This window comes from Cavia porcellus, unplaced genomic scaffold (genome assembly GCF_034190915.1).
Source record: "Cavia porcellus strain 051 isolate PalLab524CR breed Dunkin Hartley unplaced genomic scaffold, mCavPor4.1 scaffold_29, whole genome shotgun sequence".
Classification (NCBI taxonomy): Eukaryota; Metazoa; Chordata; class Mammalia; order Rodentia; family Caviidae; genus Cavia; species Cavia porcellus.
The window spans coordinates 12,951,909-12,974,733 of record NW_026947512.1 but is presented as its reverse complement, the minus strand read 5'-3'; the positions used below and the strand labels follow the sequence as shown (position 1 = coordinate 12,974,733).

General features: G+C 43.8%; 2 protein-coding genes across 4 annotated transcripts in view; one reads left to right on the top strand and one right to left on the bottom strand.

Annotated features, from left to right (window-relative positions):
* Positions 1-2,810: 2,810 nt before the first annotated feature.
* Positions 2,811-5,418, bottom strand: Pigc (phosphatidylinositol glycan anchor biosynthesis class C). Of its 3 annotated transcripts, none has more exons than XM_013158123.3 (2): positions 4,985-5,418; positions 2,811-4,207 (listed from the first exon to the last, which is right to left on the bottom strand). In XM_013158123.3, exon 2 carries the CDS (start codon positions 4,005-4,007, stop codon positions 3,114-3,116), a length of 894 nt encoding a protein of 297 aa, XP_013013577.1. In that variant the 5' UTR covers positions 4,008-4,207; positions 4,985-5,418; the 3' UTR covers positions 2,811-3,113. The 3 variants fall into 3 exon arrangements, with proteins under 3 accessions (XP_013013577.1, XP_013013576.1, XP_005005909.1); XM_013158122.3 differs by having other exon boundaries at positions 5,105-5,418; XM_005005852.4 differs by having other exon boundaries at positions 5,110-5,418.
* A 55-nt stretch (positions 5,419-5,473) lies between these two features.
* Positions 5,474-22,825, top strand: part of CUNH1orf105 (chromosome unknown C1orf105 homolog) — a 29,929-nt gene continuing 12,577 nt past the window's right edge. Inside the window, exons 1-4 of the mRNA XM_063240289.1 lie at positions 5,474-5,905; positions 6,395-6,480; positions 9,633-9,720; positions 18,494-18,568. Coding sequence (XP_063096359.1) covers positions 5,903-5,905; positions 6,395-6,480; positions 9,633-9,720; positions 18,494-18,568 — 252 coding nt within the window. The 5' untranslated portion in view covers positions 5,474-5,902. The remainder of the gene's footprint in view (positions 5,906-6,394; positions 6,481-9,632; positions 9,721-18,493; positions 18,569-22,825) is intronic.

Below are 22,825 nucleotides of genomic sequence, written 5' to 3'. Positions count from 1 at the left end.
ACATCTTTATTCAGATCTATCACAACCATATGGAACAATATTTGTCATATAGAAAATTCTCAGCAAATAGTTGACTGAATAAGCTCCTCAGTTCAAACATCATAAATTATAAATTGCGGAAAATGGGTAGAGGTAAGCCTAGTTAGGTACTGCATAGTTTGCCGAATGTCAGGGAAGAGAATAAGGGATGAAGAGGTTGATGAGGGATCTGACACAGCGATCAACTCTGGATGCATTTCAGTCTTCAGAAAAGCAGGCATCAGCTCATCTGTCAAGGTAAACAAGTTCCTGACCCACAGAGCCTCAGTTTAACTGTGAAATAGGAGTGACGCCTCTTGTAGGATTGGCATGAGACATAAGATAAAGTGCCGGGGACGTGACAGGTGCCCTAAGACATAGGCACTGTGATTTCTCAAATACTCATGTGTATTTGCTTCTTGGATGTATGGATGTATGGAGAAATTTCAAAACTTTTTTGAGTGTCACGGAAAAGAAAATATCAATAACTTCCACTAGGTGGCACTGTGTTCCAGACAGATTTCAGTGATCTCAACGGTTTTGAAATACTGTATAATTGTGTAACTGATGCCCTCTGCTGACTTGCCTTTTTCTCGTCCTTGAGACTTTAGCTTGATGTGAATGAGGGTTCCATGTGCATCCTCGCATTTGCTCAGTGTGAAGATTTAAACTCACAGCTGCAAAAAGCCTTCCTCAAAAGCTTAAACACTGACATAAGCACTGGCATAACACCGACGCCAACGCAGTCTCCACACAACCATGTGGGTTTCTGCACTCATGAGCACATGGCATCTAGCAAATCATAAAGCATCTACATCACAGCACAGAATAAAGTAACCTACAGCCTGGTGGCTCCACCCCTCCCTGGTCTTGTCTGGCCCAATTCAATCCCTGGCACCTGCATCAGTCTGCACCCCTCTGTGGACAAAAAACCTGAGGTAATCAATTTAAAGAAGGAAAGATTTCTTTTCAGTCTATGATCACCAGGCTGCATTGCTTTGGACCTATGGCGAGGCGGAACTTCATGGTGGGGATTGCTTTGTGGGGCATTTCCTCTCCTCATGGCAGACCGGATGCAGAGACAGGAAAGGTCCCAACGTCCTTGCAAGGGTCAGAACTTCCTCCCATGATTCTCCACCTCTTAAAGATTCCAGCACCTCCCAGGGACATCACAGGCTGGGGACCAAGCCTTTAACGCATGGGCTTGTGGCAAGCAATTAAGATCCAAACCCTCACAGCCACACCTTGGAGTGGCCAAAGCTGCCTCCCCATCCTGCTCCCCATGCTTTCATTTGTATCGCCACCCTCCAGCCGACCCTGTGACTTAGGATGGCAAGAAGCAAGGCTGGGATGAAAGGTGCAAAGGGAGAAGGGTAGGCAGCTTACATGAGGTGGGACTAAAAGGTCACTGAATAAACTTCATCGTCAGTAAGAACACAGTGCCATTTACTCCCCTCCAAATATTCCCCCTTGTTCACACTTACTCCAAGGTTCTTGACACTTTCTGAAGCAGTCCTGGAAGTCCTTTCATAAATGTCTTTGGTAAAGCTGTAATAGCTGCCTCATGTGAATGGATTCAAAACATTTACCTTTCATGGTCATTTTGATTTGGGGGAAGGAGTCAGAAGTCACACAGTGTGAGATCCAGTGAGTATGGTAGATTAGGAGACACTGTAGTTTTTGACAGAAATAGCCAGATTTAAATCAGTTCAGAGCATCAAGGTGGCCTTGAGTAGACACTCACAAGAGAACTTCCAGATCTGCTCAGAGAATGGCAAGAGTGATGGGATCTGGGCCTAAAGCAAGGGGGATAATGTGAGGAGATTCATGGAAATGTCTTCTATTGTAATAATTGCTAAATGTTTAAGCCTTAACCATTGTTTCAATCACACTGCATAGATGCTGGTATTTGAGAGGCTGGGATTTAATTACAGTGCCACTGTAACCTCTCCATGTTACTCCTCCCACCCCACAATCCTCGCAAAGCTAAATCATTGATATTCTACTTGCATCTTTCTGTGTGATTTAAACCAAAAGACTAACCAGTTCACTGAATTTAAGTAGTAATCCCCAGCAATGGTCACACTAGGAGACAACAAACATTTTCTAGGCCTGAATTCTTGCACCATTAAGAACCCAATGACACCTACCACAGATCAGCCCCCAGAAAACCTATAGGCTCAGAGCTTTTTTTTTTCCTTTGGTACTGGGAATCGAACTCACGACCTCATGCTTGCCAGGCAGGTGCTGTGTTGCTGAGCTATATCCCCTGCCTAGCCTTGGGGGTAACATTTATGGCTTACTAGCAAGTTTTCCTAAATTTTTATTAGAATGCATTCACATTCCTGGCCTATATTTCACAGAGTTACATGCAGAAAATGTATTTAATTGTATTTATTTTAATTGCCTGCTCAACTTTCTAGTATCTTCTCCTTAGAAATTATTTGTTGAGCAGAGCACATTTACTTTCACTCTTCAGGGCCTCACGCATGTTAGGCAAGTGCTCCACACACCCTTAGTAATTTTATAGGCAATGTTACATCTTTGAGGTCTCTAACCCATTTTCATAGGGCAGCCTCCCTTCTCTCTGATGTGTATCTTTTGGTTTATTCTAGTTTCTGTGACCTGATCCTAAATTCCTTGACAGCCTACTTGCAGTGCAACCAATTAGTGCACTGAAGTGATCTCTTTCACACACACACGCACACCCTCACTTACACTCTTCATTATCTTCACTTTTTCCACCTCTACTCCTTGCCTTCTGTGTTCAGAAAAATCACCAGACAACTTGATGGATATTATTTTTTTAATAAGTAGAAACCACGTCGCATTTGTTGCTGCAAATATTAAAGAGAGGTAATAATTTAATTAGAGAAAACCAGAAAGCTTGTCCATCCACAAAAGAGCAGAAAGGACAAGCACTTTCACCACACAGGCTTTTGGCACTGTTTTTTGTTCTGTTTTGTTTTTTCTTGTGATCTCCATTCTCTCACTCACATCAGCCTCCCACTTCCAGAATGGAGCTCTGCCTTTGCATATTAGCTGGCAGGATGCCGGTCTATCAGCCTGCCCTCACGTAATGGAAGGCCCAAAAATTAGCTGAGGAACCTGGACAGGTCTTCTTTGATTTCAGCTTCATCCCAAGGCCCATGAATGTTTTCCTTAAAAAGCTGCAGGCGAATGAGGTAGAAAGGGCAGAGACAGGAGATGGAAACCAGCAGGAGGGCAAAGAGTATGGCTCCCACAGCGCTGATGGACAGCAGCCCTCCAAAGGCTGAGAATGCGAAAAGCAGCGTGACCCCCACATAGCTGCGGGGAGTACACGCCTTCATTTTCTTCTGCAACATGGGCCACAGGGCAAAAATCTGGATGGCAAACGTGACCATGATGAAGGCATGCAGGGACCGGGGTAGACGCGAGGCCAGGCAGACAGAAGCAAAAATAGCCATGTTCAAGGACAGAGTGCTGGACACGATGGCAGCATTGGCCCCATAGTCAAAGAAGATGAGGTGGCCTAGAAGCATAAAAACTGACATGGCGTAGATGGTGTCTGTGCTGACAGACTCTGTCAGGGTCTTCAGCACTGGTGAAAAACCGTAAGTGAAAGTGATGAACACAAGGGCACTTTTCAGGTCAGCCCAGCGGGTCCGCCCACTCTTCTGTCGCCCTTCACCTCCATCAATGAGATCAAACAGGACATAGCCAATTAATGAAGACGCCAGGCCAGTTGCTAAAAGCCAATGAGGGGCCAAAAGACCCTCGTCCATATACCACCAGATAACCACAAAAACACAGACACTGCAGAGCTGTTGTATCACCACACTGGACTCAAATACCACCGCCCAGTATTGGTATTTCCGGGCATAAATGTTTTTGCGGAGCTCCTCCAGAAACCGACGGTCCACGTAGTTATCAGGGAACGGCTGTCGCTTATACAACACCTTCTGCCATTTGACCTCCTTGGTATTAGTTACAGGCTGGTCACACATTATCTTATGCTTTCTCTCAACTTTGGGCCAGGTCAATCTCCCTGGAAAATGCCCATGTATTTCTTGTTCTTTATGAAGTTTTGAAACAAGACTCTAGAAATTTCATGCTGGATTCTACTGAACTTCCTTTGTTTTCTAGGGCAGCAACCCAGGCAAGGCTTGCAAGTAGATGCATTTGTCATCTGAGGCAGCACAAGTTCCTAGAAAAAGAGAAATTTGTGAATATAGTATATAAACGCTGTAAAAGGTCAACAGTAGGATTCAGTTAAAAATCAAACCAACTCAGTTCACAAAATAAAGAAAATGCTTGGTGGAGCTTACAGTTCGGAGCACTAAAATTGTATTTCATAATTTTATTTATTTATTTTGTCTTTTTGAGACAGGTTCTCACTATGCAGCTCAGGCTGGCCTTGAGCTCACTTTGTAGCCCAGGTTGTTCTCAAACTTGCAACGATCCTCCTGCCTCAGCCTCCTGAGTGCTGGGATTACAGGTGTGAGCCACCATGCCTGGCTATGTATTTCATATTTTAAAATTATCGTTCTTTGATGAGCAGGCAACTGTTAGCTATCACTTAACTGCCTAATGTGTGCCAAGTGCCTTAATTTTTTAAAATTTAATTTTCACAGCTTTGCAAGTTGGTATTAATTAGTCCCATCTTAACTAGTCCACAGTTAATTCAAATTGCCCAGATAGTCTTGGCACAAGTAACCAGAGTTCTAAACAGTGGGGCAAGGACTCAAACCAAAGTGGAATCACAAAGCCTTAATGACAGGGCGCACATACCCAGGTATGTGCTACTGCAACTTATGCAAACTTAGAGGTACAGAGTCCATAGCTTCTATTAAGTTTCCAAAGACAGCTGCTTTTTTAAATCACCGGTTTAAGGACAAGAAACTGAATAGGTAAATGAATGAGTACGGTTTAACCAAAGTCAAGGATTCGAAGAAACTATTCTTCATACATTAACTGAGCTTACCATCTTTTAAAGAGCAAAAATATTACGAGAAGACAATGATCCCTGTTCTACAGAGGGACAACCACAGTCAGAAATACCAGTGTCACCAGCAAATCTGACCAAAAGTTTTTACTGTCCGACCTTACTTCTCCCATGCAGAATATGACAGGTTTGGCTTCCCAAGTCCGAAGCCGTCGGTGCCTCCTCCCGCAGCGGGGACCCCGCCCGGGCTCTCCCGGCGGCCGCGGGGTTCCCAGGGGCACAGGGCTGGCCCTCGGGGTCGGGGACGATCACAGATGCACGTCCCCTGCAGCTACGCCACTCTCCCGACTCCCTGCCTTCTGCAGTCCCTAAGTCCAAAGCTGAGTTAGACCCGCACTGCCAAGGAGGAGGAGGAGGAGACCCGGAAGCACACGCCCACTCAGAACCCTCCTGCCCGCCAGCCCCCAGGGGTGCTCTGCAACACCACCTCCTTCCCATTCCGGGGCACCCAGGCGCTGGCTGCGGCGAGAACTTCCGGTCCGGCTCCGCTGGCGGCCAGAGAGCCCTTCCGCGCCCAGGGCACGGCGAGTGCGCTGCTGCCCCCTACTGGATGCTTGGCTCCCCACACTCTAATCCTAGCCTGGGAAAAGCAAAAGGAGGAGAAAGGATAGGGCTGCGTAAGGGCTGAGAAAAGCACCCGGAAGACCAAGGCAGAGGCCGGGCTGACCGAAGACAGCCACAAGCAGCATTTTTGTTGAGCTCCTGTTATGAAGTCGGGCCCTCAGCTACAGATTTCCTCTGCATCCCTTGTTCCTTGGACAGACTCCCAGAACCTACAGGTGTTAACTCCAGCTTCTATGCTCAGGATGCCGCAGGGAACAACAAAAACAAAACCCCAGCTCTCAAGGAGCTTGCTTTCTGGTGCAAAGCCTTTTGCCGTGATGACGTCATCGGAAGATGGTAATTTGTCGAACTGGGAAGTGGATGACTGGAAATCAGTAGTACCCAGTTGTCTATGGGTTCAAAGCTTTCTTTCATCATCTTTGCCTCCTTATTAGGGTAGAGGTGGGAACACAGCTTGGAACATGAGATTGCCTATATTCAGCTAAATTCATGAAAACATTACAGGATGTAACAGATGGAAATAATAAAAAAGCAAAGGGAGATAGTGGTACACAGGCTATAGTGGACACAAAAAACAAAAAAGGCAAACTCATTTACTTGGGGCAATCTACATTATCAGAGTTGTACTTTCTTCATCTTTAAAATAGAGACAACACTTTTTTGCTCCTGGCTTTTTTATGGAATGACTAGACAAGTGAAATATAAAAATATTTTGCAAAGTGTGGATTGTTAATGGCTACTATTAGCTTATTTTAGTCATCATAATGATAGCAATGGTCAAGTTTTATCAAATCTGAAAAATGACCTCTTTCCATTTCTCCCTAGGCTGCTGTTCCAAAATTTGACAAGGTTCCTTGGCTTAGTGAGGCCAGCCTCACGAATAAGCCATTAGTGCTCAGTCTTCCCAGAAGGTAATGAATGGCTCAGCCACTGAGGACAAAGTTTTCAAACAAAGGTCTCCTATGAGATATTTCTTAAGGAGGAGGTAGTTTTCAAAGGGGTGTATTTGATTAGTTGAGAAACAAAATCAAGTACTCAAAAAAACACAAATGTCCTGAATTCTCAGACAAACATGAACTCTGAATATAAGCTTTGCTGGCAGTGAGACCCCTCTCCCCATAACCTTTCTCCACTCAGCAACACAAATTTGCCCCTAGTCATTCCTTCTCTAAACCCTCTTCCTCCATCTTCACCCCATCCTTTTCTCCTCTGATTTAGTTTGAAATTTTCACTCTAACAATCAGAAGTCTAGACTGTTTCTTCCCATCTTTATACGGTAAAGCTCCCTGTGTTTAGCTTTGGAACAGTCTCCTCCAATCTCATCGGTCCTGCCTCTTCTAATCAAAACAATATAGAACACATGTTTCTGTTTTGCCAAATTGAAGGAATTTGTATGTAGGGACATTTCAGCTCCCACTTGAGATAACTAGGCTTCCTCATTTCCCTCCTTTTTTTAATGAAATGGTCCATTGTTATGGTGATACATTCTGCTCTGGGAAAATAAAAGAAAGAGTGAAATGGGAAAAAACAGGATAAAGTCCCAAGAGAAGGTTAGGGGGGAAGCAGGTGCAGTGAAAATTTTATAGGTATGGAATAGGCTAGAGAGGGTCAGAACATGGGGCAGCTTGCGAGAAAGATCTCCAGAAGAGCCTTAACTCCTGTTGGTAAATGCCATTTGCCCTCCTGCCAATGGATATGCGCCTCTCCGTCAGAGCCATCTCATCACGGTCCCCTGGAAGTTCCCACTTCAGTGACCTTTGTTTTGTTTGCTGCGCTTTAAAACCCCACATCTCCAAGTCTCAGTGAACAGTTTTGTGTATTTTCAGAGTAAATGCCCAAAGTCCATATTGTTCATTGCTCTTTTTTTTCTTACATACCTTTGAATATATCTAAAACAGATGACACAGAGGTTTGCTTAGGAAATGAAAACATGAATATAGTTCTCACTAAGAGTTGTTAATACTTTTGAAGTCAGCATGAATCATATCAGTTCAGCATCTTTTAATTGGACATGGGGTACAAAGTCACTTGCTGATGACAGGGAAGTGGGTGGCATCATGAGAAGAGCTAGCCAAAGGGAGTCTGCGCTGACTAGGGGGTCAGTCCCAGGCCAAAGGTGATTCATGGCCTATCCTCTGCCTCGGCCAACATTGCCTGTGGGTATGCGAGTTCAGAGGCCAAAAATCGGCTGGATTGCCATTCTGAAGTCTTGAATTCTTAAATGTGAAACTGTTAGTGTTTGACATCTAATAGCTGACCCTCCTGCCATCCCACACTACCCTTGTTAGACATTTTTCTGCAGCCGGGAGCAAAACATCCTTGTGCACAGTTCTCTTGCCTCTAGCCCCCTTGTTCTCTAATTATATATACTCTCTAATTATATATGTACTCTAATTACACTGGCAGAAGGTGGAGAGCATGGAACAGGGCAGGGTTTGAGAAAGACAGCCGCAGGACACAGCTGGACATTCCCAGCACCTGTCCTCTTTCACAGGCAAGTCTTGGAGTGGCAGAGACGAAGGTATATGGCACCCCAGCAGGAAAGGAAGGGGGTAGATTTCCTTCTAGCTGGACAAATTAAGACAATGTTGGCAGTGAGCAGCAATCACCTAAGGTGAGCAGTAAAGGCTTCCTGATTTCTGTTTCAGTTTCAACACCTGATTAGAGAAAATGGAGCCCACTGATGGAATTCCAACTGGGTACACCTCTGAGGTGCCCTGAGCTCCTGGGGCAGGACGGGAGAGTCTTTGGGAAGGAAAGGACGGTTCTTAAGGCTTGTAGGCTGCTCTTCTGCCCAAATCTGTGGGTCCCACAGATTTCCAAAAAGGTCATTCCTTTTTGGAAAAATCCTTTTCTGAGACCTTGGAGGAGAGTTCTCAGTGTACAGCAAGTAGGATAAACCCTTGGCCCAGCTCTGTCAGAACTGCCTAGGAAAGATAAAGGAACACTTATGGGTGTGTGTTCAGAGTACCCCCAACTGGGAGCTTTGGAGATACCTGCATTTCCCCCAGCAGGACTCTCCCAGCTTGGCCTGACTGTGTTGAAACCATGCTCATTATCAGCTTCCAAAGCCCTTTAGGTCACACTGAGTCCTGTGTTTGTGAAGTGACTGTGCACTGAAGCAGTTCTATCCTGGCCTGGTGGTAGGTCTTGGGCAGTATGTAAGCGCCACAGTCAAGGCAGCCCATTCCCATGTCAAACACAGAGTCTGTTGAAGGAGCTGGAGGAAGACTCGCCTCTCCTCGTGAAGCCCAGGGCTCAAGGGAAGCGGAGGAGAAAGGAAGCAGTGAATGCTGTATGAACACCAAGCTCCTTTCATATGCCTTTTGCTTTACATGAAAAATGAACAATGAACAAAGAACAATGAAATATCAGTAGAAAGGAGAGGTGTTCTTGGAAAAACCCTCAGCCTTCCAAGTTTCTGTTCCTTGTGGTTGCCAGAAGCATGCACGGTGCTGCACACTCAGGCAGGGAGTGGTCACCTGTCTCTGCAGGCATTGGTTACTTACACTGCAATAAAGTGAATGTCAGTGACACGGCGGGGCAGGGCACACAGAGGTCACCCTGTGAAGAGGGTCGTGCTGTCCAGTACAATCTCATGTCACTTGTTAACTGGAGAGAATGCTGGAGAGGAACAGTGATTAGAAAGGTGACGTTCCATAGGAGCAAACAGATAACGCTGCTTCAGTGCGCAGGCGCAAAGTGCCGGGACCAGCGCGAGTTACGTATCAAAATGTCAATCAGTGCAGGTCTTCTCAAAGATTCCTGGGGTGCGTTTCACCATTAACTTTTACTTTTAGGAATGAATTTTTTTCCTTCCTTATTTGTACCCTGTTGACAATCGAGGCCTGTCACTGATTAGTCCAAAACAAAAACTGAAGTACAGAAGTAAATAAGAAGGGCAAAGCTATCTTTTAGGAGCCTATGAAAGGCTTGAGCTCTCCAGAACTGGAGTGGGAGGCTGCTCCAGCAGGGTCCCTGGGGTTCTCTCTGAAACTAACCAGGGCTTGGCTTTGCAACTGGGGGCCTGTGGTTCTGACTTTCTCTCGCTTTGATTACTTAGATCTCAGTCCTCTGCTGCTTTCCTGAGTTCATCGAAGAGATGTATGAATTCACCTATATTCTTTGAAGTTCCAGATGTGTCACCTAAGGTACTCAATCTTTTTTTAACTGACATGAAACTAACAGTGGTTTGAGGGTGGCACAGGTTGCGAAAGCAGTTCCTCTTTTCTTAGCACAGCCCTGGGCATGATATATTTTCAGTGTTTAGGAGGAATTTGTTGAATAAATTGAATTGGCATCAGCCCCTCACTCTGTCTCAAATGCCTAGGAATTTGGTCCATAGAGTAAAGAATAAAGGTATAAAGTTAGGATCGTCAAAATAGAAAACCAAGCATTAAATTATGGAAGAGTTGGTCCCCAGCTCTTTGGAGACTGCTTCTCAGTCTGTAACTAGATTATTCCTGTTTCCAGAGTTTCTCACCACCTCCTTCCCATCAGTGACTTATGTCTCCCTCTCACATATCCCTACACCTGTGGAATTTTCCACCTAAAATTCTTTCCCTCCCACAGAAACCAGCTGCAGTGGGCTGATGGGTGAGGGGTAAAGCTCAGTGGCTCACTGTGTGCACCAAAGCTTCTAAGGCCCTGATGGTGTTTGTGCAGGCAGCACAGCACCTCCCCAGGTTGCAGGGAGGTGGCAACACTTAAAATAGAACCTGTCCTTGCGCCTGGAAAATGCCAGGGTCCTCAGTGGACTGTTTAGAGAGTGCTCAATACAGCATTGTCTCAGCACTTGGCCAAATGTGCACGAGGAGTTCAGTGAATTTTTTTTTGTACTGGGATTTGAACTCAGGACCTTGCACCTGCCAGGCAGGCGCTGTGCCACTGAGCCAAATCCCCAGCCCGAGTTCAGTAAATGTGCATTGGGGCCCTGAAGCCAGTCCAGCGATGCTCACTGGCCCTTTCTGTTTGCTTTAATACAAAACCAAGGTGAGTAATTCACCCTCAGCCTACACAAATGAGGGGCAGATGGCACAGACACAAGATGACTTCAGGAGCGTCAGAGAGAGGAACAAAGTATTTGTAACAGAAGGTGCAAGGAAAGGTCCCAGGTTGGGGATGGATGAGCAGGGATGGACTAAGGGAAAGATTCAGAGGCCCCCAAAAGCCAGCAGTACTAGATGATGCCCTGGGTTGTCAATGCTTGAGTGTTAGAGTCCAAGTTGGGCTTAAAGATCATGTATTAATCCACAACACCTTGGGCAAGCAAATAGGTAATAGTGGTTGCCATGACATGGTCCTGGTGGGGGGGACACTGAGCAGGAAGGACCAGGTTGGCATTGCTGCAAACCAGCAACAAGCCTCACAGTTGGTCTTTAGACTTCCTGTTTAGACAAGCTGCCAACTACATCCATGCCAAACATGGAGGCTTGCCCCATGTTTGCTCCAGGTCTGCATGCAGAAACCAAGGCACTAAGACACCAGATACCAAGTTGGCTGCGGGAGGGGGTGAGGGGAGAAAGCGTTAATAATGACCAGGGGGAAAAGAGAGGTCTTGCTCTCAGTGATGGCAAATGTTTTAGAGATGAGTGCCCAAACTGCAATCCAAGACTCATGTATTTATCGCAAAGTATCAACACTGCAATTAAAGCTGAATACTGAAGCTTTAGTTTGGAGAAAACAGCTCACACATTAATCTCTTTTGTCTTAAAAGGAAAAACAAATAGCACGCATGCTATAAGGTCACCACCACTATTTTATGTATTTTATGATTGTAATATTCATGGATGGCCACTAGATAACAGTCAAGAGCAACAGCTGTTTTACCAATAAGCTGCTTGTTATAGATGCATTGTTCCTGCCGGGAGAAAACATGAGTCACCTCCCCCCAACCCCGGCCCCCACTGTCATCCTATGGGGACTGACCCTCCTCTGGTTTGTGTATGAGGAAGACCTGTCCTTGCAGATTGGAAAGGCTGGTAGGAAACCCGGGATCATGGTTCTGTTGGGGCAGCAAGCAGGTACTTTAGGACTGGTTCTTTCCTGTCACAAAAACCCCCTTAAATCTGAATCTGACCCCCAGAGTCTGTTGTGAACACAAAGCCTGGCACGTGTGTGCTGTGCGGAAAACTCAGCCAGCAGCTGCTCCTTTCCAGAAAGAAGCTATGTTGTGCCTCACAGTAGTGGAATGCACTGGGGACACTCTATCTCTCCCGTCATGCTCTAAATCAGGGAACTGCCAAGAGGACAGGGGCCCTGGGGCCCTGGGACCTGTGTACAGCACAAAGGTCCTGCCACCTGGCTCCCTTCCCCTTCACTGTCACGGGGCAAAGGGCAGAACTTGGAACACACACATTCCAGGTGGCTTTCTTCCCTGGCACACGAGCACGTGTGCCTAGAGCAGCCTTCTCTATGGGACAGACAGAGAAGAAACAGACAGCAAGTGGGACACAAGAAAGAAACAAAGAAAGCTCAGATCACAAAGAAGAAAAGGTTTGGATGAAGCCCACAAAAAACGAAGTCTTCAAGTGTTGTCATTTGCCTGACAGGGACTTTTTCAGTGAGTCCCATGTTCACATGCCATCTCCATGCATCAACCCGTGACTTCCCAAGATGCCTTAAGATAGGACAGTGTATCACAATCCTTAGGTAATTGTGACTCACCCTCCACAGCGAGGCAGCGGTGGAAGTGTGCAGCTGGCCCTGGAGACCTGAAACTCCTTTGCCCCCTGCTGGGGCTGGGTGTGAACGAGTCAGAGCTGTTCCAGGTCTGTGCTTGTTGTTCCAGTTTAATGAGGCGGAGTAAAGATGAGAACACTTTGCTTACAGCAGACCTACGGCAAAAAGCCTAGGCTGAAAGATTTGCACAGTAGCTGCGGTGCTGCTGGGAAAAGGTGCGGGATGGGGACTTCCTGTTTCCTGGTGTTTTTCTTATTTCTCTGTCATTGACCCTAAAGCTTGAAAGGAAGCTACCTCAGAGACTCCTGTCCTTTCCCTCTTTATATTGATCAAACACTTACAACTGTAAGTACAGTTTTAAAAGAGAATAATGAACACCACTGACCTGAAATAGTGATGAGAGTAAAAACTAAGTTTAATAAGTCCACAGATGTCTACTATTTTGAGATCGTTTCATATTTTTCCTAGTGCATAGTAACAGCAATGTTGTAACTTTTCTTGGCTCAATTCTTTCATACAAATGCCTGTATTTTCAGGCAGAAGGAAAAGCTGTAATCATTGTTTTAAATATTGAAAATAATTCTAACTACTACTAACTTTTGGACTCTAAGGCAAAAGGAGCAATTATACTTTCATAAGGATATTTTTATTCTAAAGAGAAAAAAGCAAAAATCAAGAAGCAAACAAACCAAAAACAATAACAAAAGTAAAATGATGACGTCAACAACACAAAAATGGTGATTCAGTATTTGAAAACAAAATGATAGGAATTTAACAATGGTTGTTATGTTGCAACAATGGTTGTAATGCTCATGCTACCAGATATAGACATGCAAGTTTGATTAAACTATAATTTCCCTTTGAGCAGTTCCTTTCCCTTCTATCTATTGTATCTTTTGGATCTTATTTACTCTTTCAGCTTTTTACACTAGTGAGACAATATTGTGTTTACACATACAACTCTGATTTATTTCATTTATGAGTATGGTTCCTAGTTGCATCCATTTACCTTCAAAAGTCCTGCGTTTATCATTTTTTATGACTAGGTAGTACTCCATTGTATAAAAACACCACATCTATTTTATCCATTTCTTCTTTGATGGGCATTTGGGTTGTTTCCAAGATCTGGCTATTGCAAATTGTGCAGCTATAAACATGGGTGAACATATATCATTGTGGCGTGATGTTTTCAGTTCTTCCAGGAAAACACCTAGAATGGGAATAGCTGGAACCTCTAATCCTAGTTTTTGGAGGAATCTGCATATTGACTTCCACAGTGGTTGTTCCAGTCTACACTCCCACCAACAGTGGAGAAGTGCCCTGCCAACGTTTGTTATTAGTTGATTTCTTGATGTTAGCCATTCTTTCTGGAGTGAGATGATATCTCAGTTTTCATTTGCATTTCTTGAATGACCAATGATGTTGAACATTTTTTCATATACTTATTTGCCATTTGTATTTCTCGATCTAAGAAGTGTGTATTAAACTCAGTTGCCCTTTTTTGATTTGAGTCTTTGAGTTTGGGGGCTTGATTTTTTTTCAGTTCTTTATATATTCTAGATAAAAGGCCTCTGTCTGAGAGACAGTTGGCAAAAATCTTTTCCCAATCTGTGGGTTTTATTTTCACTGTTTGTGATTTCTTTCGATGTGCAAAAAGTTTTTAATAAAACGGGATCCCAGTTGTTGATTCTTTGATAACTTTAAAAGGAATCCAAGAGTCACATTTTCCTTGAAGTCTGTCCTTAATCCTTTATCCAAAAGACTTTCCAGCCAGCTGAAACTAACTGGATGTGCTATTGGACAGATCTCTTAACCTTTCTGGTTTGCACTTCCCTCATTGAATTAACTGAAAGAGTTAAACCAGCCAGTCTGTGAATTCCCTTTCAGGTAAGGCAGGGTTAAAGGGAGTAAAGAAATTGAAATGTTAAAGGGCAAAAACAGAGGCAAATTTGTTAGTGCTCCACAAATCAAGCTGATGATATCTATTTTTAAAATCACCATCTGGTGCTTACATTTTCAGTTTTTGTTATGTGAACAGGTGAGAGAGAAGAGAGGGAAGGAGATAGGAGTCAAGGGGCAAGGAAGAAAGGAGAGGAGAGAAGGAGAAGGGAGGGGAAGGGAGCGGAGAGGAAGAGGAGAGAATTCTTTATCGAGGATTTAAGGAGTCCCTGGACTCAGACCATGAGCCAGCCCTTATGAGCCTCAGAAGTTACGGTCTTAAGGTGTTTTCAGTTATGAACTATGAAGAGCAGACTGACTTCTATGGAAAGGCTGGAAATCTGCATCACACCTCCCTGTGCAGTGACCAGGTCGCTGTCTCTCCTGTCCCAAGTGTTATCTACTGTCCTGAGGACAGCTGCTCAGGAAACAAGAGCCCCATTAACGTTTCAGCACCTCTGACTGCAGAGATAAAACAACAAAGGGCTTAGCTGTGAACCTGGTCAGCGCATTGTCCATTCCTGCTATGGCTACTAAACTGGATTATAGAAATTTAGAAGGGAAAGAGAATAGTGCAAAAGGAAAATACCTGTTCCCCAGGGTTGGGAAAGAAGCTAGACAGGATACAGGAAATGAATCCTCCAGAACATGAAATCTCAAGTCATATTCATCAGCCATGGGCTTGCCTGTCACAGCTGCATTCTGTGGCTCCCTTCCAAACAAAGAGAAAGGGAGTAGCTCTCTTTGGGCCCAAGACTTGGCTGGTAGTCTAAATACACAGTGAAGATAAGTTTTCACTCCACATGTAAAGATTAGAATGTCTGCCTTTGTCTTTTTGGCCACAGACACGATCAGTAAGAAAAGGGGAGCCAGATAGTTTATAGTATTGACCAAGTATCACTCAGGTTGCTTGTAGAGCTGGGTCTGCAATAGAGCCCTTTGGATCTCAGCCTGGGCTCTTCTCAGCACCTTATAAAGAATCGGCTTGTTGCATCACAATGTTAATACCCTATAATGTTTATCTGAAGGTAGAGTTTAACAGTGACCTTTTAAAACATATATATGTATATATATAACTGTTAATTTAAAATCCCTACAATGGTCATTCAATCAACATTTGTTGAATGAATTCGCACATTTGAATATTTGTTGGTCAGTGTTTGTTGGTCCAGTGCTGCACAGAGCATGGCTGTTAGTAGTATATAACTATCAGTTTGATAAAGAATGTGTGTGTGTGTGTGTGTGTGTGTGTGTGTGTGTGTAGAGAGAGAGGAATAGAAGAAATCATATGTGTGTGTGTGTGCATGTGTGTGTGTGTGTGTGTGTGTGTGTGTGTGTGTGTGTGTAAGAGTAGAAGAAAATGCGAAGTTAATGCTGTCAGAAGCAAGCACCTGGTAAGTGGTAGGAGCAGCAGGAGATGGTTTTTTCAGAAAGTAAGACTTCACTATTGCTTAAAGATAAGGAATTAACAAGGACAGGTAGTGCAATATAGAAAACATTTCAGGTCACAAAGTTTGGAAGTTGTCATACTTGTGGGACACTGTAGTCACATTTGCAGTTATCATTACTTAGCAAGATCTTGCTATATGCCTTGGAGATCTCAGAAATATATTTGCTGTTTGGTTTGCAATAAACTCTGATTCTAATCCCTGGAGTCTAGTAGAAGTCTTAGGAAGGAAACAGAAGCTTGGGTCCAGTGAAAGATTTAATTTTGTAACACTAATAAAAGAAAAATCTACCCAAAGGTTTTCTCACGCCTAACCTATCCATAGCCAGGTCTTCCTGATGCTTTCGGATCAAGTATAAATGCCATTTCTAGCAGCCCCTTCCTGATTCCTCACATTGAAAAAACTCTCTCTCCTTTCTAAGAGCCCAGAGATATTGCTGCTTCTATGATAACTAGTGCATACAACTTCGAGTGGTAATTTTAGTGAAGCATTTTGGTCTCAGACCTCAAAAATGTGAGGGATGAATGGAGAAGCCTGGGTTGCATTGAACACTATCCCAGGATATCAGGGAAGGCACAGAAGACAGTTGAACTGGAGTCCATCCAGACAGGCACTTTCTCCCTAGTCCCTCTTCCCCAACTTTTACTGCCCTGTAACCTTACCCTTCCACCCTAGCCTTAGTTACCAACAGCCGATTGCTCAGCTATTTTTTCTCCCTGTCGCAGTGTTTCCTGCCCTGGAACGCCCTCCATTCTCTTTATTCATCCCACACACACGTACCTAACCACTGCCTGTTCTTTTTTAACGTTTATCAGATTCTTTTCCTTCTGCTCCACTCCCAAGTGAGCTCAACAACTCCCTTCAGTTTCCCTGTGATCTGAAAACATTTCTCTCTTGGTGCCTTTAATCCCATTTTACTTCTTGATACACAGACTACTGCACAGTGAACAACTTGAGGTCGGTAGCTGTATCTTTTTTATCTCAGTGTAACTTAAAAAAAGGCAAATGAACAGATTTGTATTCTTCTCTTGTCTCCCTTAAGACCAGAAACTTTGTCTTATTCATCTCTGTGACACCATCTCAGCATCCTCCCCTTGGCCTCACAATAAATGTCTCTTGTTCAATGAATGAATCTAGTCATTCATACTCATACTGTAACATACCAACCCCCAGCACTGTGATACTGGGTTGATTCTTTTTAAATGCCCTGTAAAAATGAAGCATATTTTAAATATTTGTCAAAAGAATCTCATGTTGTCAATAGCCCCCAATCCTAAGTGCCGTATGTCTCTCACAGGACAAAACTACTTGCAACCAGTATAACAACCAGTATAACAAATGCCACTATAACAAATGCAGAAATGAGTCAGGCCACACATCTACTGCCAGGCTAACAAGCCAGTTAATGGGAAGTGGACCTATTATGGTAGTTGTCATTTGCTTGGCCCTATTTTCTATGCTTTCTGTGAACATTTCTCATGACTTCAATGTCAGCAGACATGAAGAATGGTGTGTTAGTCAGGGTTTTACTAGAGAGAACAGATATAACAGGAAATATACAGAAACAACAAGATTGGCTTATAATGGTCAGCCACAGAGTCGGATGAGAAAGCGTGCAGAAGGTGTCTATACACTGGAGGCCGAAGGATTCAATCCAAGGTCTGGGGTTCAACCTAGTGTCTTGTGCAAGTCCACACCAGCAGGCGGATGGGTCTGCGACAGAAGGCTGAAGGCTCTACCATGAAAGGTTGAAGAGTCTATGCCCGAAAGCTGAAGAGTCTACGCTGGAAGCCAGGAGATGAGGTCCAAACCAAAGACGAAGACTGGAGCTTCTCCCAAGAATGGAATGCATTCATCCTCCTCTTCCTCTTTCATACCTCCAGGTGATGAGCCAGCCTAGCGTGGGTCTTCTACATCCTTGGGTGCAGAATTGCTAAACCCATTTAGTTAAGCTTCTAAATGTCTCAAGTTGACACAATCAATCAACCACTACAAATGGTAAGAGAGAATCTCCACATGTTATTTTAACCTGAAGTTGTCATTTGCTTCATAATCAAACCTTTTTAATCAAACCTTTTGCCAAAATGCAAGGGAGCCCTTCATGTTCCAGGAGTAAACACCCTGAAGTCTTCTCTCCCACCCTTTTTTAGAGATGAAGTGAAAAGCAAAAAGTGATTTCAGTGAAGAGACGAAGTCTCCACTCTCCCCCGCAGCTCATTCCCTACCCATTCTGAGGCAGCCTCTGTTCCATGGGGGACTCAAGACATGTGTATCAGCCTCAGTTCCACTGCAATTTCAGTGCAGGGCTCTCAGGATGAACAGAGGAGCCAGGCGTTGGTGATGAACAGAAGGCCAGGCTTGAGAGCTGATGTTGAGCCAGAATTAAGGGGAATAAAGGCTTGCACTTAGGCCCTCAGTGGTCCTCAGCCAGCCCATTCAGTGGAGGTGTCATGCAGTGTGGGAATGATGTGTAACCTATGAGAGAATGCAGTTCCTCAGCCATGAGTGCTTTTCAACCCAAGCTGGAAAGTAGAGATCCCATTGCATGTCGGCACCCAGCCTCAGCTCTGTCCCCCTGTGCCAGCTGTCCTTATGCCTGTGCCACTGTATACAGCAGTCCTAGGACTACTAGCTCATCTGTGGTCACTGCATCTTATCAAGCCCTGCTGAATCTACCAAATGTAGTAAATCCTGAAACTCAACAATCACCCTGAAGGAAGATGAGTTCACAGTGCCCATATTTGTTTCATTTAAAGGACACCATTGTCTGTCATTTGTCCGACTCTTCTCCACTGCTTTGCTGCCCCAGGTGCCTCAGCATTTCCTCACCTACCTCTGTTTCTCTCTTTTCCCTTAGGCTGGGAGGAACCAGACTGACCCCAGGTTGCTCAGAAGCAAGTGGTTGTGCTCCACGTGTCGAGAAGTAAAAATGGTAGGCAACGAGTGATTGAAATGGGCATACTTCCCCAAGGACGTAGCACTCCCCTTCCTCCACGGAGTCCTGTGGGGAGACGGTGGGGCCCGCCATCCACACAAGGAAGGCCCTGCTGTGAGCTGCAAATGAGCAACAGTAGGTCTTACAAGCAACATCACCACATGACAATCCTGCCCCATTTCAACAAGTCACAGGTGAGCCAAGGTGGCAGGTCACAGGCAAAGACATGAGATGAGCCACTTTGTTTTGAGGTTCTAAGTTACTACTTCCTTGTGAAAAGGTTCCAGATGTTATGGAGCTTCTCTTCATTTAGCATCTCCCTAACACACACATCACACACATTACACAAGTCCTCTTCTACCATCACAAAATCAGAGCACTCTGGTTAATCTTTCATCACTGATTCAGTCAGTACCTCGGGAAAAAAACAGGAAGAGATGTGATTTAGTTTCTATCTAGGGAGGGTCTCAGCAGCCATGGCTATCTGGGGATGTGGTGAGGAAGGAGGAGAAACAAAAGAAAGAAGGACATTCAGGGATGTGGCAGAGACAACCATAAAGCTCTGCCATTCTTGGAGTTGCTGAGAGAAGAGGTTGTTTCCGGAAGTCTGTTGCACCAGGTCAGAGTTAAGGCTTTGGTGAATGTGGGGATTCAGGTAGTAATGGACAGCTGTTAGGGTCAGGGTAAAGATAAGGTTTAGGTTAAGGGTGATTTAAGTACACAGTTAAGTTTGGAGTGGAGATGGAGTCAGATCTCTTCAACTCTGCCATGTTGTGATTCTCCTTCCACCTGGAGAGGAAGCAGGGATACATGTGTGGTGAGAGAAAAGGAAAGAGATGGATGAAAAACAAGAACCACAGAGAGGTTCCTTTCCTGAGGTCAGGGCAAAATGCTTCAGGCCAGTAGCACAGGGAAGAGAGCAGCAGTTCTGTGGCCTCCTTGTGTAGGAACTGAAATTTTAACTGGAGCTGCAAGCAATGATGCCCCTACTGCTGCAATCTGTGTTCATTTTCCACTTAATTAGGATCACATTGTTTAATTTTCACGCTGACTGGAGTCTGGCCTGCGATTCCTTACATTTTATTCCTGGAATTCCATGCAGGATGTGCTGACTCCAGGGCTGCGGTGGCCGGTCCAGCTGGCACTCTTGGGACTTGAGCAGCTTTTCTTTCTCAAAATGACTTATTTGACTTTGTCCTTGCTGCAAACCTGAGAGGAGGGAAATCACACGCTGTGGTTTTACCATATTTGTAGCTTCCACAAAGAAGATGTTCGAACTCAAAAGTGCCCAGGAACCTTCGCTACTGCTATCAGAAGCTGGTCGCAAACTGCGGTCAGTTAGAAAACAAGCAGGAAATAGTCATGCCATACACAGAAACACTTTGACATCTTCGACGCATTGCTCATCCCTCAGCAGTGAGTTGAATGGGAGAATTTAAAAAGACTTCTAGGAACAGAAGGGAAATCCTTCAATGAAGTGAAAGTCATCTGTGAAAATTCTATAACTAACATCATACTCTACAGTGAAAGAGTAGATCATTTCTTCTAAGATAAAGAATGAGACAAAAATGTTTGTACTTGCCATTTTTATTCCACACTTTGTATATTCTAGTTGTGGAATTTAAAACAAGCAGAAGAAATAAAATACATAAACATTAGAAAGGAAAAAATAAATCTCTCTGTCTTTGCCAGTGACATGATCTTATGCATCGAACAGCCTGGGTAATACACACAGACACACAGAGACATGCATACAGACACACACACCAAATGCAAAACAAAACAGAACCGCATCAACAATCAGAGATAATAAACGAATAAAGCAGAATTTTAAGACACACGATCAGCATGCAATCCGCAAACACTTATTTGTTTCTATACCCTAACCATGAGCAGTACAAAAGAAAAACAATCCCATTTATAATAGCATCAAAAATACTTAGGAATAAAGTCAACAAGACAACTACAAGGCATGTACATCAAAAACTATAAGAAGGGCTCAAGGATTTAGTTCAGTAGCATAAGCACCTGCTTGGCAAGTGCAAGGACATGAGTTCAATTCCCAGTACCAAAACAAACAACAACAAAAACCTATAACACATGATGGAAAGAAATTTTAAAGGAGTGAATAAAAGAATTAAGATGTGTTAATAACTCCTCCAAAAGATAGGGAAGGCTTCTTTTAAAAAAACTCAGTGACATAAATAAAGATACACACAGACTGAAAACCAAAAGATATTCCTTGAGTAGGAATGTCTATATCCGTTCTTCTATCACACAAAATAGACTTAAGACCAAAAATTTTAAAAATGAACAATATCAATAATGATAAAGGCAAGAATTCAAGAAGACATAATTTTAAATGTAAGTACAACAAATACTAAAGTAACCAATTTTATAAAACAAACATGATTAGATCTACAGAGACAGAGGATCCAATATAACAGTGGGAGATTTTACCACTCCATTTTTATCAATAGATCACCCAACCCTCCTATCCCCCCACCCAAATCAACAAACACACCTTAAACTATACTATAGATCAGATGAACCTAGCAGACATTTAAAGACCAATTCATCCAACCACTGAATAAAATATATTATTTTCATCTGGACCACAAAACAAGTCTCAACAAATTTTTAAAAATCTAAATCATGTAATATACTTTTTCTGACCACACTGGAATAAAATCAACAAAAGAAATTTTAGAAATTATACAAATACAGAAAGACTTGACAGCTTGCTGCTGAATGAATGATGTGTTATTGAAGAGATCAAAGAGGAAATTTTACAATGTCTTGATGCAAATGCTAATAGAAATACAACATATCAAAATGTATAAGGTACACCAAAAACAGTACTGCAAAGGAAGTTTATATAGTAATAAACACCTACATTTTTAAAAATAGAAAGATTTCAGGTAAACAACCTCACTTCATCTCAAGGAGAATGTAAGAAATATAAAGATAAGAGAAGAAATAAGTCAAATAGAACCCACACAACAGTACAAAAGGTCAGTGAAATGAGTTGGCTTTTTGAAAAGATAAATATTAAAGGAGGAGCAAAGATGGTGGATAGATAACTGGCTACAGAAGCTCCCTGAGATAGTCAACTTAGAATTCAACATAATACAAAGTGGGGAGCCCCAAACAGAGGGAGATGAATTCTCTCATCCTAAGAAGAAATTAAGATGATTTGCCAACCATCTGAGGTCCCACCGTGACTTGCTGAGGTCCCACCATGACTTGCTGAGGTCCCACCGTGACTTGCTGAGGTCCCACTGTGACTTGCCAAGCCATCCAAGGTGCAGTTACATTGAGTTCGGGGGGCAGTGAGCCGAACAGAGAGCTGAGCTGGTGGGGAGCCTGCATTGACCTGTGGTGAGTGAAAGGAGTGGAGCCATTCCACAGAAAAGGGGGCTTGGTGGACAGACATTCTGGGACACGGCAGGACTGGCAAGTAAAAAGGGCAGCAGTGACTTCAGTCAGTTATTCCCTTCCCAAATGGGATTGGTGAAGTGAGCTAGGCCTGAGTCATGTGACCTGGCTGAGATCCAATAGGTTATCCAAAATCAATTCCCTACAGCAGTGGCACACACTAACCACACTAACCCAGTGAAGCCTCAGAAGTTTGACTGATCCGGAAGGGAGGTGGTGCAAACAAATACAGTGCAGGCCACAGCAGCTACTGATCCTGAGCAGAGGGGCCAGCATACGCTGTGCCTGGCTGCAACTCACTAGCACATGGCAATGTGAAGGGTCATCTAGCCAGCGCACTTCAGAAGAATTGTAACCATCAAAGAAAGAAACTAGGGCCTCCTGGAAGAAGCAAAAAATATGGGAAGAGGAAGCAACAACAGAAAGTCCCCAGGTCCCACCCCTGAGAACATTGACCCAGGACAGGTAAGTACAAAGGAGAATGAGAACAGCAAACATGCAATATCAGACATGGTGCCAGTGGACATAAAGAGATATATCCAGGACCTCATAGACAAGTTCAAAGTGAAATAGCCAAATAAAGCAAGACATAAGAAGATTAATAAAAGAGATACTAAGCACCCTTCAAGCAGACACAGACAGAAGAAGGGAGGAACCCAAACAAAGGAGAGAACCATTTGATGAAGAATATAAAAAAAAATAAAGAATACATGAAGCAGATTCAAAGAGATCACCAGGAAATTAAAAACTCTATGGAAAGATGGCAAATCAGCTCAAAAGAAACTAAGGATAGATTATCCAAACTGGAGGACAATT

Coding starts and splice junctions, on each gene's coding strand:
- Pigc (XM_013158123.3), bottom strand. CDS start 4,007: ATGTGTGACCAGCCTGTAACTAATACCAAGGAGGTCAAATGGCAGAAG.